General features: G+C 40.4%; 1 protein-coding gene across 2 annotated transcripts in view; it reads right to left on the reverse strand.

Moving 5' to 3' along the window:
* rbl1 (retinoblastoma-like 1 (p107)) overlaps window positions 1-10,615 on the reverse strand; it is a 58,520-nt gene extending 47,905 nt beyond the window's left edge. Inside the window, exon 1 of one of the 2 annotated variants that reach the window (XM_065001676.1) lies at window positions 10,329-10,615. In XM_065001676.1, the coding sequence (XP_064857748.1) occupies window positions 10,329-10,487 (159 nt within the window). In that variant the 5' untranslated portion in view covers window positions 10,488-10,615. The remainder of the gene's footprint in view (window positions 1-10,328) is intronic. The other variant, XM_065001675.1, reaches the window with a different exon arrangement.
* Between the last annotated feature and the right edge of the window lie 5,900 nt (window positions 10,616-16,515).

A 16,515-nucleotide genomic window follows, 5' to 3' on the forward strand; every position in this document is an offset into this window, starting at 1 on the left:
ATTCACAACGAGTGTAGCTTTAATTTGATACCCTGCATGTGTATTTTAATGAACTTTTGAGTTTTAACTAATACTATTAGCATTTAGCGTAGCGCATTTGCATTTCCAGAGCTCTAGTTGGGACGCAAGCGTCCCAGGTGGAGGTAAGAGGTTAACCAGTTTTAAAAACGTCCGAGGGTTTCCTATCCACACATTCTAACCATATGAACGTACTATATTCCTGGCATGAGTAGCAGGGCGCTGAAATGTTGCGCGATTTTTAACAAAATGTTCAAAAAAGTAGAGGGTCGACTGAAGAGGTTAACAACTGAGACTGAGGAGCAGGTTGTTTAGTTTGGGCAACTTATTCATCCAAGCTACTCAATACTGCCCCCCAGCCATGAGAGGGGAGGTATTGAGTAGCTTGGGTGAATAAGGTGCCCAGAGTAAACTGCCTGCTACTCAGGCCCAGAAGCTAAGATATGCATATTAATTTGGGTAGAAAACACTCTGAAGTTTCTAAAACTGATTGAATGTCGTCTGTGAGTATAACTAAACTCATATGGCAGGCAAAAATCTGAGAAAAAATCCAACCAGGAAGTGGGAAATCTGAGGTTGTAGTTTTAACTCTTTTCCTATCCAAGATGATGTAAATTTGGTCCGATTGCACTTCCTAAGGCTTCCACTAGATGTCAAGAGTCTTTAGAACCTTGTGTCAGGCTTCTACTGTGAAGGGGGAGCGAATGTGAGCTGTTTCAACCAGGTGTCTGGCAGAAGGCCATGAGCTGGTCACACGGGTGGCTGTGAGAGCGACCTGCGTTCCATTGCATTTCTAAAGACAAAGGAATTGTCCGGTTGGAACATTATTGAAGATTTATGCTAAAAACATCCTAAAGATTGATTCTATACATCGTGTGACATGTTTCTACGAACTGTAACGGAACTTTTTGACTTTTCGTCTGGACCAAGTGCTCACGCCTCATGAATTTGTGAAATAAACGCACCAACAAAAAGGAGGTATTTGGACATAAATGGGGGACTTTATCAAACAAATCAAACATTTATTGTGGAACTGGGATTCTTGGGACTGCATTCTGATGATCATCAAAGGTAAGTGAATATTTACAATGCTATTTCTGACTTCTATTGACTCCACAACATGGCGGGTATCTGTATGGCTTGTTTTTGTCTGAGCGCTGTACTCAGATTATTGCATGGTGCGCTTTCGCCGTAAAGCTTTTTTGAAATCTGACACAGAGATTGCATTAAGGAGAAGTATAGCTATAATTCCATGCATAACAGTTGTATCTTTTATCAATGTTTATTATGAGTATTTCTGTAAATGTATGTGGCTCTCTGCAAAAATCACCGGATGTTTTGGAAGCAAAATATTACTGAACATAACGTACCAATGTAAACAGATTTTTGGATATAAATATGAACTTTATCGAACAAAACATACATGTATTGTGTAACATGAAAGCCTATGAGTGTCATCTGATGAAGATCATCAAAGGTTAGGGATTAATTTTATCTCTATTTCTGCTTTTTGTGACTCCTCTCTTTGGCTGGAAAAATGGCTGTGTTTTTCTGTGACTAGGTGCTGACCTAACAAGTTACAAGTATTATACACCATTTTAAAGAGTATGTTTGAGGAATTTCAATTATGAGATTTCTGTTGTTTGAATTTGGCGCCCTGCACTGTCATTGGATGTTGTCATATCGATCCCGTTAATGGGATTTCAGCCGTAAGAAGTTAAGGCAGCCCACCACACCTCTCTGATTCAGAGAGTTTGAGTTATATGTGGTAAACACATTTTAGTTGAATGCATTCAGTTGTACAACTGACTAGGTATCCCCCTTTCCCTAATAGCATTGATGCCAAATCGAATGTTTCAAATACTTCTGCTATATAATTATTTGATACCCTAAGGGGTCCAAAATCAAATAGAAAAATGATCCTTGGTATGACCATCTTATTTTATATTTTTAGCTTAGTAGAACCCCCCCCCCCCCCGATGTGCAAAACGAATATCAAAGCTGACGTGCATACCTATATAACGTAGGTAGACAATGTAATGACGCCACAGCATTCCTAACCTAACCCACTATGTCTGCTGTGTGGATTAAGCAGTTAACAAGTCGAGCAGTCATTTGAAAGACTAAGAACATTTCAGCGAGACAACTCAAAAAGGCCAAATCCATTAACGCCAAGATAATGGGATTCATCAACCCTTCTTTGTCGTGGATGATGTTGGCTTTCGCCGACTGGTTGAGCACCTCGAGCCCCGGTACACACTACCAGGTAGGTACTATTTTTCCGACGTTGCCCTACCGGAGTTACACAGTATTGTTGAAAACGCACATCAATGAGTTACCTGCTATGGCCACCCCTCATAAGCCTGGTTCATCTAGGTTTCTTCCTAGGTTTTGGCCTTTCTAGGGAGTTTTTCCTAGCCACCATGCTTCTACACCTGCATTAATTGCTGTTTGGGGTTTTAGGCTGGGTTTCTGTACAGCACTTTGAGATATCAGCTGATGTACGAAGGGCTATATAAATAAATTTGATTTTGATCTGCTATTAGCTTCACGACTGACATTTGGATCAGCAATGTCAGCCTCATGAGCATGCTGAGTCTGACAGCACAGTGGGTCGACGTGGATTTAGTACGGAGGAAAGCCATATTGCATGCTCAAGAATGTGCTGGTTCTCATACCGCTGATGCCATTTCAATGGCATTTGAGAACAAGTTTGAAACATGAACACACTCCTAGCTCCATTCAAACAACTGACTTGCGAAATAAGCTCATCAACTGTGTCATGACTGGCCTGTTGGTATCAGGTTACAATGGATCACAGCTATAGAGGGATGACCTCACGCCCATCGTAAAGTATAAGGCAGCAGCCCAACCCTAGTCTCTAATGTGAGGGACTGGAATGTGTGTGCCTTAGGAAGAGTTTACAGCCCGGAAATACAGGTCAAATAAATGGACTTTGGGACATTATATTTCATCAGACAAAATGGTGGTAACAATGGTAGATGGAATATGAAAATGAATGTTGATTTTGTTATGTTATTAATAGTTAAATAAAGATGTTATGACGAAAACATTGTAACTTGAGTTTTAAATGTATATGTGCTGTTTACATACTTTGTTGTGTAGAGAATATCCAGATGAAAGAGAATGTTTTGGTGACGATAAGACTGATTTTAGTTGTCTAAATGAGATCCTACTAAATCCTAATACCTTGAAACGAGATACGCCCCAGGGAACCCAGAGACCATGTCAAAGACGGAAACGCCCCTTGTGACCCGAGGGCATAAAACATGCGAGTTAATAATTTACACGCAGACTAAGTTGACCACGCGCTGCAGCCGAGGTTTACAACTTGTCGTGACCCCGAAATACAACACGAGGTTGAAGACAAAAGAAAATCTCTGAACATTCAAGTTTATGGTGGAGTAGCTATTCTGTATAAGAAGCACTGTATCTAAGAAGGTGAATTCAAGAAGGACCAACCGTTTATTCTCTTCAAATCATTGGTAGTCTACACTGCCCTCCTACCCAAGCTGGGAGCGCCGACATGGCTGATTAGCCTCCTAAGAAGACTACACTCACAGAACAGGTGCAAGGAAACCGACAACCAAGAGAAAGTACATCGATTCTCCACACGATGTCTGAGACTTACACCCAGTAACGAAAGAAAAGGGCGTCAGCCAAACCTATCCCACTAAGCGGAACTCATTCCACGAAGAGATACCCAATCGAGACCTTCAACACATAAATACATCCATTATAATTCTGACCCATAAGAGCAGCAGTTCGGGGTAAGGTGTTAGGGTTAAACTAAGCATGGTTTACAAATGTATCCCAAGTGTGCTTTTCTCTCGTGCACTCGCTCTTTAAATCTCCATCTTGTGCAACACGTGTCATATTGTGCTGGTCTTCTAGGGACCTGTTGCCATTGTACTAAGTTCTAATCAATAGCCTAGACTGTGTGTTTGTGTATCTTAAGTTATCATTTAGCTTGTTAGTAAATAAATACTCAATTTGTGTGGTACAGAACGATTTAATGAGACCCGGGTTTGTGCAGATTTACAAATTATGCAACTTTCATAATGCGGCTGATGAAATTAATTGAGTGACTGCTTTGAAAACGATATTCGAGTTAATCAAGAATCGTCAACTCATTAAACAAACTTTTCCTGTGGTGCCCCAGGTTACGGAGTTAATGGATTCATTTAATCACGTAATTATAAACTTAGTTATAAACTTAGTTTATAGTTATATCTGCAGGAGACCCTCTGTCAAGGCATTGAAACGCCTGCTGAACAAAAATGCCAACACTGACCGTCGGGGTTAACTTGGAAATGTACTCCAGCAGATGCTGTGAACAGGCGATTTGGTGGCTCTTTCTGAGCCTCTACTGTGTCGCCACCATGCTCGATGCAAGGACCGCTACTTCCATGCAGTCACGAAACAGGGTGTGCGTGAAACGCATAGAGGCACTGTCACGCATAGAGGCACTGAATTTGAAGGTAGGCCTTGAAATTCATCCAAAGGTACACCTCCAATTGACTCAAATGATCTCAATTAGCCTGTCAGAAGCTTCTAAAGCTATGTACATTTCTGGCCCACTGGAATTCTGATAGAATGAATATAAGTGAAATCATCTGTAAACAATTGTTGGAAAAATGACTTGTACCATGCACAAAGTAGATGTTGTGGCAGCATCTGATACATTCTAATGCCTTGATTCCATCTGAAATAAACTCAAATCTCCCAGATGGGCGCCGCCAGGGATTTTGGGCGCCATGAAAAGATACCACACATTGGGCCCCACCAACCCTGCGCAATTGCTGTAACCACACATCCCCGGAACCCAATCGACCCACTCAAAGCTTTAAATAACTACCTTTGCAGGCTTGCAACTATATTGTAGTCCAATATTTACTGGCCATGAGCTGTGAAAATATAACACTGTGCAGATATGCATGCAACATTCTGCATACAGTGGAATTCACTATTTGATGCAAGACTGCTACCCTCTATAAGAAATGTGCTGATGGCCATCTTTTACTGTCTAAATGTCATTTTAAATGGTAGAATTCTTGAGTGGAAAATTCTCTTAATGAATAACTTAAAATAAATATACATGAACCTCTCCAATTAAAATTATCTGTAGAATGATATAAATTAAATGAGCAGCAGATTGTTGAACTAAGTATACATACCAACTAGAAAATAGAAAATTAAATGAAAAGGCCTGATGGTGGCGCTAGAGGAAAGGTCAAGTCGTGACCAAATCAATAGGTTTCTTCCACTAGGGGGGTCTTGATTGTGTGCAAGAAATTTTATGGCAATCCAGCCATTACTTTGAGATATATCTTGTTCTCAGGTTGTGGACATCATGTGTGTAGTTATCCAATATCCATAGCCATGCCATTTAACAGTTATCACTGGCCCTTGCTCAGCCTTATTCACCAGGAGCGCCAAGCCTTCTTGCTAGCAAAGTCACTGATCAAGTCCTTGAAGTCCAGCTTTCTAGCAGACTGATTTTCAATAAACAGCATGGCAAGACTGCAAAGCCTGTCCTGGGACATAGCAGACCTCAAATAGTTTATCAGTTTTAGCTTACTGAAAGCTCTCTCGCCACCAGCAACAGTCACAGGAGACAAAGAGGGGACAAGTTAGTGGGGAAAGTGACAGCATATACAGTGTGTAGGTGTCTTACTTCATTTTGAAACTCAGGTGTAAGATCTCTGGAATACTTAATGATCAGTGGATGGCACACAGAAGGGCCTTTATCCTCACTAACCTGCCCAACTTTCAGAACAGCAGAAAATTATTCCACAATTTTTTGCAGTGGTGCGGAATCTAGTGTCCAAGTCACTTATGTTGTCCATTACAGTTTTTTAAAAACTGTTCCAAAACACCGTTGCTGCACTGTCTCCTCCTGAGAGGTCTCATCATGGAATCTCTTCCCTTTCCTCTGGCGGCTGTGTTCCTTGCTAAATTGAGGTGCAACATCCATTTGCGTAGAAATCAGTGTTGCCTCAGACAGGAGAGACTCCCATCCGTCTAAGAGCCTGCATATCTTCCTTTAAGGCTCTGATATTGGCTACCTCGGTCTCAAGTGAGATTTTTCCTGACTAGAGAATCACATTCCTGTCCTCAATACAATGCAGTACATGCAATTACACTAACTGACATGTCATTCAACACAATGGCACCAGGCAGGGGCAACTGATTTAGTATGAATATCTTGCTAAAATTTTGCTTGCATTGATTAAATGTCGGCTAAAAGAGGAGCGAAACGTGCACAGAATTTTTTTGTGAAGATATTAAGTAACTAGTGTTAGGGGAGCAAATTATCCCATTTCACTATAGACTAAGCTAACAGGTCAATTTCCACCACTCACGGACTACAACCCACCTTTCTTTGTGAAAAATTGGGTGACATACTGTCGCCCTTTCTTTTCTCTCTTCTGTCTGTTTTTTGGAAGCCAGACTTTTCTTTAGGAAGCTGAGACATGATGTTCCACCGGCACACCTCACTCACAATTTACTGCTAGCAAGTAGCGTTCGCACCTGGTTTGGGGGCAGGACAGAACCATTTCATGTAAATAGAGAGGGGGGCTATAGAGGCTGGATGTTCCCTGGATGTTCACTTTTTGCGAAAAACAAGCTGAAAGAAATCGTAAGTTTTATTAGTATACTGTAAATAAAATTTATTAATGATTTGTTAATAATTTAATATTGAAAAAATGTTGCCTAATGTTCTAAAAATGTCTAGGGCACGTCAGTCACAGGCCCTTAGAATCATTCTAACTCCCCGCCCCCCCCATACGGCACCCCTGCTCCCAGATTAGAACAATGTGATATGGCATTATTACAATTTAAGTTACTGAAAATGTATCACCTCAGAGTATTGTTTGTTTTTTGAGATATTGTCTCGGCTTATATGGTCAGGTCTATTATCTAGAAGATCGTGACATTTGTGTAATTTGTTTATTTAACATTTAAGCGGTCTTGAAATATTTTTGTATTTCACGGCAAGATATGAATTGCCAGAATGTTTTTCAAATTATGTCTTTTAATAAAACACATTTTGTAAATATCCCAAATGCTTGCTTTTTAAAGGTTCAATTTAAAAATCAAACAAATTGTGTAATGGGCACTTTTTCTAATGGAAATAGAACAGATGCTCAATTAAGTTCTGGGTTGAAGGAAGAGAACGATCTCAGTTAAATTAAAATCATTTCAACAAGTGTTTGCAATTCTGTGAATTGCAGTATGTCAAAATATAAAATGAAAACACTAGTTCAACAACTTCTTAAAGAATCTTCTAAGAGTCTGCTGACTTCCACAGGCTTCAAGCTTCCTTAGAAGAGGCATTATTCGAAGAATGAAGCAGGTGATAATTATGGGCTTTGCTACACAGAAAGCAGCAGTTGACTACTCCACTGTCAACACTGATTAAAATCAGTAGACTACCTATTGTTCCTGCAGTGAGGAAGATACACATTGGTAATCAAATGTTTTCATAATTTGCAGATAATCGCCAAAAGGAATACCCGTATGCAAATTAGGGAGCCAAATTAACTTACCGATACGATTCGGTAGGCTACTGACAAGTCACTCAACTTAATGTCAATGTCTGGCAAGTCCTGATGAACATCCTATCGGAAATACAAATGAGATCTTTAGCTTACTTGTCCTGATGCGATACCATGGACATAACTACGTTGTGAGATTTACGAAGGGAAAGAATGTGAGGTTGATTTTATTCAGTCAGTTCAACACCAGCATATAAACTAGTTAAGCTTGCTGTTCGTCAATCAATGTACAGTAAGTAAGCATATGCTCCAGCACTTAGCTGTATATGAAAAACGCAATAGGAAATAAATTAATGTGCCAGAAAATAGTAGAAGAGGATTTCGACTCAACACTCACTTCGTGACTGACAGACGCCGGTCCTTTCAATAGGTCGCTAGAATATGCATTTTGTACGTTCGAGCGGGAAGGCTTGGCAGACTTTTTAACTGACTTGCGAATTGAAAAGTAGCCTAAAAATATTCACGTCACCAAATAATTCAAAACGGACTGTTTTTGCAATGGTCTACAGTAGTCTGAACAGCACCCTCTAGGGTAGCACCATGGTGTGCAGTGCCTTCAGAAAGTATTTATACCTCTTGACTTATTCCACATGTTGTGTTACAGCCTGAACTAAACATTAATTGATTTAAAAAAAAAAAAATTTAAACATCCACAAACAATACTCCATGACAGTGAAAACATGGTTAGAAATGTATACATTTATCAAAAATGAAATACATAATCTAATTGACACAAGTATTCTGTTGGAAAGCAGATAAGCCTGGTATTTCGCCTATGCTTGGCTCTATTAAAAAAAACGAATATATATATATATATAGATATATATATATACACATACACACACAGCTCAAAAAAAAGGGAACACTAAAATAACACATCCTAGATCTGAATTAATGAAATATTCTTATTAAATACTTTTTTCTTTACGTAGTTGAATGTGCTGACAACAAAATCACACAAATTATCAATGGAAATCAAATGTATCAACCCATGGAGGTCTAGATTTGGAGTCACACTCAAAATTAAAGTGGAAAATCACACTACAGGCCGATCCAACTTTGATGTAATGTCCTTAAAAAAAGTCAAAATGAGGCTCAGTAGTGTGTGTGGCCTCCACGTTTCTGTATGACCTCCCTACAACGCCTGGGCATGCTCCTGATGAGGTGGCGAATGGTCTCCTGGGGGATCTCCTCCCAGGCCTGGACTAAAGCATCCGCCAACTCCTGGACAGTCTGTGGTGCAACTGGTGGATGGAGCGAGACATGATGTCCCAGATGTGCTCAATTGGATTCAGGTCTGGGGAACGGGCGGGCCAGTCCATAGCATCAATGCCTTCCTCTTGCAGGAACTGCTGACACACTCCAGCCACATGAGGTCTAGCATTGTCTTGCATTAGGAGGAACCCAGGGCCAACCACACCAGCATATGGTCTCACAAGGGGTCTGAGGAACTCATCTCGGTAACTAATGGCAGTCAGGCTACCTCTGGCTGTGCGGCCCCCCAAAGAAATGCCACCCCACAACATGACTGACCCACCGCCAAACCAGTCATGCTGGAGGATGTTGCAGGCAGCAGAATATTCTCCACGTCTCCTGATAGCGCATCCATGCTCTGGACACTACGCTGACAGACACAGCAAACCTCTCGCATTGATGTGCCATCCTGGATGAGCTGCACTACCTGAGCCACTTGTGTGGGTTGTAGACTCCGTCTCATAATACCACACTAGAGTGAAAGCACCGCAAGCATTCAAAGTGACCAAAACATCAGCCAGGAAGCATAGGAACTGAGAAGTGGTCTGTGGCCCCCACCTGCAGAACCACTCGTTTATTGGGGGGGGGGTCTTGCTAAATGCCTATAATTTCAACCTGTTGTCTATTTCATTTGCACAACAGCGTGTGAAATGTATTGTCAATCAGTGTTGCTTCCTAAGTGGACAGTTTGATTTCACAGAAGTGTGATTGACTTGGAGTTACATTGTGTTGTTTAAGTGTTCCCTTTATTTTTTTGAGCAGTGTATATTACAGAAACACTAGACAAACTTTTTCTGTCTTCTCTGTAGTGTTTCTGTAGTATAGTTGTTTTCACTATCCCAGCGTGCCCGTTAGACTAAATACATGAAACCGGAATTGTCCGCATTTTTTTATTTCATAGATAATAACATTGGATATTTTAATGATATATTGACCGCCGAACTGGAAATGTCCCCGGTTTTAATTTCAGAAAACTGGTCACCTTGAGTTACAATGAGTTCATTAAAAAAAATCGTCCTCCATAATCTTTAACGGAACTGATCGCGACTGGTGTGTTCCCAAATTAGTTGACTTAGTTAAAGTCTAGCATTGTGACCGATGTCGCAAGTTCCCTGTCTTGGCAAGTGGGCTGGTTGATGGAAAAGTGTTATTTACTATGTTCAGCTAACGTTAGCTAGCTAATTGCTATATGCGCTAAACAACTAACTTTCAAAACAAACAACGTTAGTAACATTGCCAACACAACTAACGTTACCAAATATGAAGAGGAGATAATAGCTTAACATTTACGTTACGCTGAACACACGCGACAGAAGAGTTAAGACTGTCCATGTCCGGCCGCATTGTTGATCCCACAATATCTGCTCCCAACGTCCTAAACAAAGTACCGCTAAGAGACTACGACTGTCTAAAACCATTAACTACCTAGTTTAATAATATAGCTAGCTACTGTTAGTTAGCTGGCTAGTTTACCTCCAGTGTGTATGTATTCCAAATCGACTTGAAGTTTTGCATGGCTTCAGATGCCGTCTGTTCGTCCATATTCAGCTCCTGACAAAGCATTTCCAAGCTCTTTCGGACGGAGCTCTCGTCCGTCCGCCCGGAGTCGGAATCTGACTCGTCTCCCCGCATTTGTAAATCTAAGTTACAGTGGCAGAGAAATTAAAAAATATAGCTATCTATGTCAACAAAGCAGTCCAGAGACACCACAAACACACCACCGGTCATTGAATTCCCACAATGCACTGTGGCGCAATTGGCGCGAAAACGGATCCTTTCCGACCAATGAGTAAAGGCACCAAAGGGCAAACAAAAGGAACGTAAACAGGGATTGCGTTTCAAAATCAAAGTGTGCAGTCCAAACACAAAAAAGACACACCCTATCCCCTCAGACCTTTTATTTTTTAAATATTTTTTTATCAACAACAAATCAATACAGGAAGTACATGTGGGAACACACTTGTATATATAATTAATGTACAAAGGATAATTGGGCTAGGGGGTATAATATCACATTACAAGGACCTTATTAAGGGACATACATACACTTATTACAGCTTTTTTTTGTTAGTAGATTATTTAATTGTCTTAAAATACAGGTCAATTTATGTTTGTAAGGTAAGAAACTGTGTTTTGTTTGTAAATTTACATTTATAAATATGAAATTTGGCCAAAAGAAGAATGAAATTAATTACATAAAAATGTTTCAGCTTATTTCTATCGGAGGTAAAGAATCCAAGCAGTACATCTCTCCACAATAGTGTAAGATCTTCATTAATGTGTTCAATTATAAATCTACTGATGTCTTGCCACAGTTTTCTTACATGAATACAATGCCAAAAAAGATGCAACATTGTTTCTGTGTGGTCATTACAAAAGGAGCAATTTGAGTTGATGTTTTCCTTAAACTTCATATCCGTGGTTGGCAGGATAATATTTATGAATCATTTTAAAGGAAACTGTATGACCTCCCTACAACGCCTGGGCATGCTCCTGATGAGGTGGTGAATGGTTTCCTGAGGGATCCCCTCCCAGACCTGGACTAAAGCATCCGCCAACTCCTGGACACTCTGTGGTGCAACTGGTGGATGGAGCGAGACATGATGTCCCAGATGTGCTCAATTGGATTCAGGTCTGGGGAACGGGCGGGCCAGTCCATAGCATCAATGCCTTCCTCTTGCAGGAACTTCCTTAATTTTGTTAACAAGTAGGTATGTGTGTAGCAACATCCAGACTTTTTTCCAACAGATATTATCAATAAATCCATTCCAATAAGGCATGACATAAGGTATAGGGATACAACATCCTGCTGAAACAATGTTCGTATCACTATGTTGTTGAATGGATGAAAAGATAAACAAATCTTTCCTACTGACGAGTCAACAGGGTCAACAGAAGGTAGGCTCTGAGGGTCAGGTTTTGACACATTCCTGAATAATAAAGCAACACCTGAGGGAATGGCATCTAAAACAATTGTAAAATCTTTAGAGGGACCTTGTTACAGGGACTTGTTACAGGGACCTTGTAAAGTGATAAGAATTCCTTATAACTGAGTAAAAGACCCTCTGCATTTACCAGTTGGCTCACCAATAGGATATATTTCGGAACCAATATTCTAAAAACAAAGAAGTATTTTTATACAATATACAGTGTATCCTGATTATTCCATATATAATATCTGTGTGGAGAAAAATTATGCTAAAAATTAAGGACCATGACAAGAAACCCTGCCGATGAAAAGCAGAAAGTTTCACTGGAACTTTGTCAATACTATAATTGCAAACGAACATGAAGTTAAGGCCACCAAAAGTAGAGAAGACATAATGAGGAATAAAATTCCATATAGAAGTGGGTCTTCTTAGGAATTGCTTTATCCAATTGATCTTAAAAGTATTATTTAAGGTAGTAAAGTCCAGAAAATTCAGCCCACCATTCTTATAAGTGTTCATTACAACAGTTTTCCTAATGTAATGGGTACGGTTTCTGCCACGGAAAGTTCAAAAGCATCTGGTCTATCTCCTTGATAATTTTACTGTCAAGATATAAAGATAGAGCGCCATATGTTAGTCTAGAGATACCTTCAGCCTTGGTTATTAGGACTCTTACAGATAAGTCCCTCTGTAGTCATTGATTTTGCTTCTTCTGGGGTTTTTTAATAAGAGGGTTAAAATTGAGTAAGCCTCTAGACTTCTGATCCTTTGTAATGTTTATGCCTAAATATGTAAGTTCTTCTTTTACTGGAATACCATAATATGAATGTGTCACACAATCTTTGACAGTCATGAGTTCACATGTATTAATGTTAAGATATAGACCAGATGCTTTGGAAAATGATTGTATCACATTGATTGATATGGGAATTTGGTTAGCATCTTTCAGAAAAAGTCTAGTATCGTCAGCCAGCTGGTATTATAATAATTCTTTTACCAGCTATGGAAATACCTTGTACAGGGGTATTATTTAAAGAATTTGTAAGGAGTTGGGTGATTAATAAAAAAAACAGGTACGGAGAGATAGGACAACCTTGCCTAATTCCTCTCTTTAACGCAAATCTAGGTGAGGTGCCATATTTACATTTGATAGAGCTGTTACCATTTGTATAGAGAATCTTAATAGCCTTACAGAAAAAAATCCCCAAAGCCAAGTCTCTCAAGGGAGTGGAAGAGGAACTGGTGCTCTACTGTGTCAAATGCTTTATAAAAATCTAAAAAATAATATGATATCCTTGGTTATTAGGTCTGAGTAGTCAAGTATGTCTAATACTAGTCTGATATTGTTAGAAATATGTCTGTTCCTCATAAAGCCAGACTGTGTTTCATCAATGATTGCATCCAGGACTTCTTTAATTATTTTTGCAAGTAGTAAGGCTAATATCTTATAGTCATTATTAAGAAGACAAATTGGACGCCAATAAGCAGCCTTTCCCTCATTTCGTGCTTTCGTTGGCCACAACTTGTTCCTTCTTTCTATGTCCTCTGGGCTGAGATGTTTGGCGAAACGCATACCATGGCTCTGAAGGAAGACGTTTTTCCTAGCAGCTTTCCAGACAGCATCCCTGAAGAATCTGGCAGTGAAGAGGATGATGATACCCCTTGGTCTTGAATCGTTTTGCTGTTGCTTCTTGCCGAGGCGATGCACAACGTCGATGGTATTACCAACTTTGTTCTTCTCTGCAGGCGTAACTTCTTGGCAGATGCGGATAGCTTCCCTCGCACATCCTCGTTCTCCACCTCTGGCAAGCCATTGAGTCTCAGGTTCCATCTTCTTGTGTATTGTTCCAGATCAGTGAGACATCTATGCTAGACATTGTTATTCTTTTCCACCTTTTCCACACTTTTTTCAACTTTTGCCACTCTCATTTCCACATCCTTGATTTCACCACATGCAAACTCCACAGGATTTTTCAAGCCTTCGATAACCATGGTGTTCGTGCCTGCCATTTTCTCAATGGCGTCAGACCTGGAGTTGATGAGTAAGGAGAGGGTAGCCACAATGTCAGAGTTCATGTTGGGTGTTTTGGAGGGTGGAGGTTTGCATGGAGTAACCGGTAAAGAGGGGAATTCGTCATCTTTAACAGCATTCGAAAGCATGGTATTATCCATAGGGCAAGCATAGTTATGGCAGTTGTCTATAAGCACTTTCCCTTTTGTTGATTAGCAAGAGAACGGCTAGTTTCCTTTCTTTTTTTTGTCACGACTTCGCATGGAAATAAATGATCCAATTCTTATTCCAGTCACAGGAAACTTCTTATATCTTTGAACAAATAAAAACAGTAATAGTAATGACTGTAAACTTGTTTTCTTCACAATCTTTCTGAAGTTTGGTGCGGAGCTCGGTAAAAAAAAATCTGTTCAAGCCGCCTTCCTATCCCCTCAGCCAACAAATTAAGTGGACACTTCTGATGACGTATAATGACGTCTGATGAGTATACACTTGCAGGGCAATGGACCATCCTTAGCCGGAAATTGTCACTCCTTCATGCCGCAATGATTGTATTTTCAGCCACTGGTGGCTTGTGGGTGCTTTATATGTGCTACTTAAAATTATGAGCGCATGTCTACTTATATTAAATATATAATTATTAATATACGCCTCTATATGATAGCTAGCAAATTAATTAGCTAACTAACACTATCCTGCCTAGCTGGAACCTCTGAAGAAGGGAAATGTTTCCAACAGATAACCAAACAAAAATATATTGACTTTTTACGTAGTAGCAACATTTCTAACTTATTTGCATTCGTTTTGACTTACACCTGTATGTTAACTTCTCCATTGATGTTGTTTTTAAGTTTTCGCTGACTTGTCTTAGCGGATGTACAATCGTTGCAAGTTGAATTATGGGGAGTTTCAGACCCCGGAGTGAACATAATTGTACACTCACAAAGCCAACTGAAAACGAGGGCTGAGGAGCTTACGTTGCAAACTTCCCTTGCTTGGTTAATAATTTGGACCACACTCCAAGACGGCGATCATAAGTGGACAAGGATGTGTCTTTTAAGTGTTTGGACCGTAGACAGCCCTCCGCCCTAAACCCTCTTCTTCTATGAGGTATAACAGTGGTTGGCATCCAATTTGTTGCATTACCGTCACCTACTAGACTGGAGTACAACTCCCTTATACATTGCTTGAAAAAAATAATGTACTAAATAAATACCCTACCATCTAACACTACACTCACTAATTTCAAAACAATGTACTGTACTATGTACTGGTATGTTTCTCCTACTCTCACCAATCCTCCCCCTTAAACCCATCTTCCTGTACTTTCTTCACTGCCTCAGAATATGGCAACTTCTGCACTACTCTAACCCTGGAAACCTCAACCTGCCCCTCTCGCACGGGGCATTTCTGATCCCCTACAATTAACACATTCCATTACTTTCCCCAATACTACACATTCATTTGTCTCATTCCCTTCTGCACATTTCTCACACCTTGGTCCCTCCCTTCTACACACGGCTGCCACATGCCCATAAGCTTGACACCTGTAACATCGTAATGTATTCGGCACATACGCTCGTACAGGATAACTTATATATCCTAACTTCACTTTGTCGGGCAAAGACTCAACTTCTAAACTCAAAAGAACCGACAATGACTCTTCTGTTTCCCCACTCTCGCCACCCTGTCTGCGTCACATCAAATGACGAGCATCACATACACCGGGAATCTTTCCCCTCAGCTGGTCAACTTTTATATTGCTGCTACCCCAGTTATCACTCCTTTCATTGGTGCCCCTTTCTTGGTGCTCCTTTCATTGGTGCCCCTTTCTTACCCCCATTCGTTTTACTCCGAGCACATTCTCCCTCTGCCCAACAGAAACACAAACAATTATCACTAGACCACGCTCCATTTTTAACAAATAAATCAAAATTCATGTGGAAGTAGAGGGGAATGAGTAGGGTGGATGTTATCACCAAGCAGGCTCTTAAACAGCCTAATGCTGAGATGGAATTGTCAAATCAGTAAAGCCAGAAGCCAAGGGGTTAATAAGAACAGTGGTTAAAAAACAAATAACAAGAGTTGTGGAACAGGTAGAGAAAGGGAAGACGCCTGTATAAGATCCAGGAGAAAGTGGGGGCAGGGAGGTCCTCAGGCTGAGATGGAAGGGAGGAAAGTGTAAGCCACAAGGCTGAGCCTGGGACACACAAGACTCAATAGTACATTGAAATTGGTAGGGAAACATCCGACTGGGAGGTGTGATCATAGTCAGGAGCTGGAGATAGTGGAACACGTTCCATTTCAGTGCCAGAAATATGTGAGGGAAAGGGAGCAATTGTTATTAGATTTGCGGAGTAATGGGGTTGAAGAGCCCGGGTTAAATAACTACTGGGGAAATCGTCAGGGGATGTAGTATTTCAATGATGTATTTTGTTTTCTTAAGGAGATGAGAATATGGGGTAGGATTTAGAATGTCACTGTCTCACACTCCAGTCCAGGTGGTGGTGGTAATGCCCATTGAAGTTGGTTGCCAACCGCCATATAAAGTCAACAGAAGACGACAAAAGAAAGGAAGAATTAGCAGTTAATCAAGCACGCGGTGAATTATCAGCAATGGTTTGGAGTGGACAAACTTTATATTCCTCTCTGGTTCAGTTAAAGGTGGAGCTAGGAAAGAGAGATCTAAGGTAGCCGAGGAACTGATTAAAGGTGCAAT

Source organism: Oncorhynchus nerka, linkage group LG15, assembly GCF_034236695.1.
Source record: "Oncorhynchus nerka isolate Pitt River linkage group LG15, Oner_Uvic_2.0, whole genome shotgun sequence".
Taxonomy (NCBI): Eukaryota; Metazoa; Chordata; class Actinopteri; order Salmoniformes; family Salmonidae; genus Oncorhynchus; species Oncorhynchus nerka.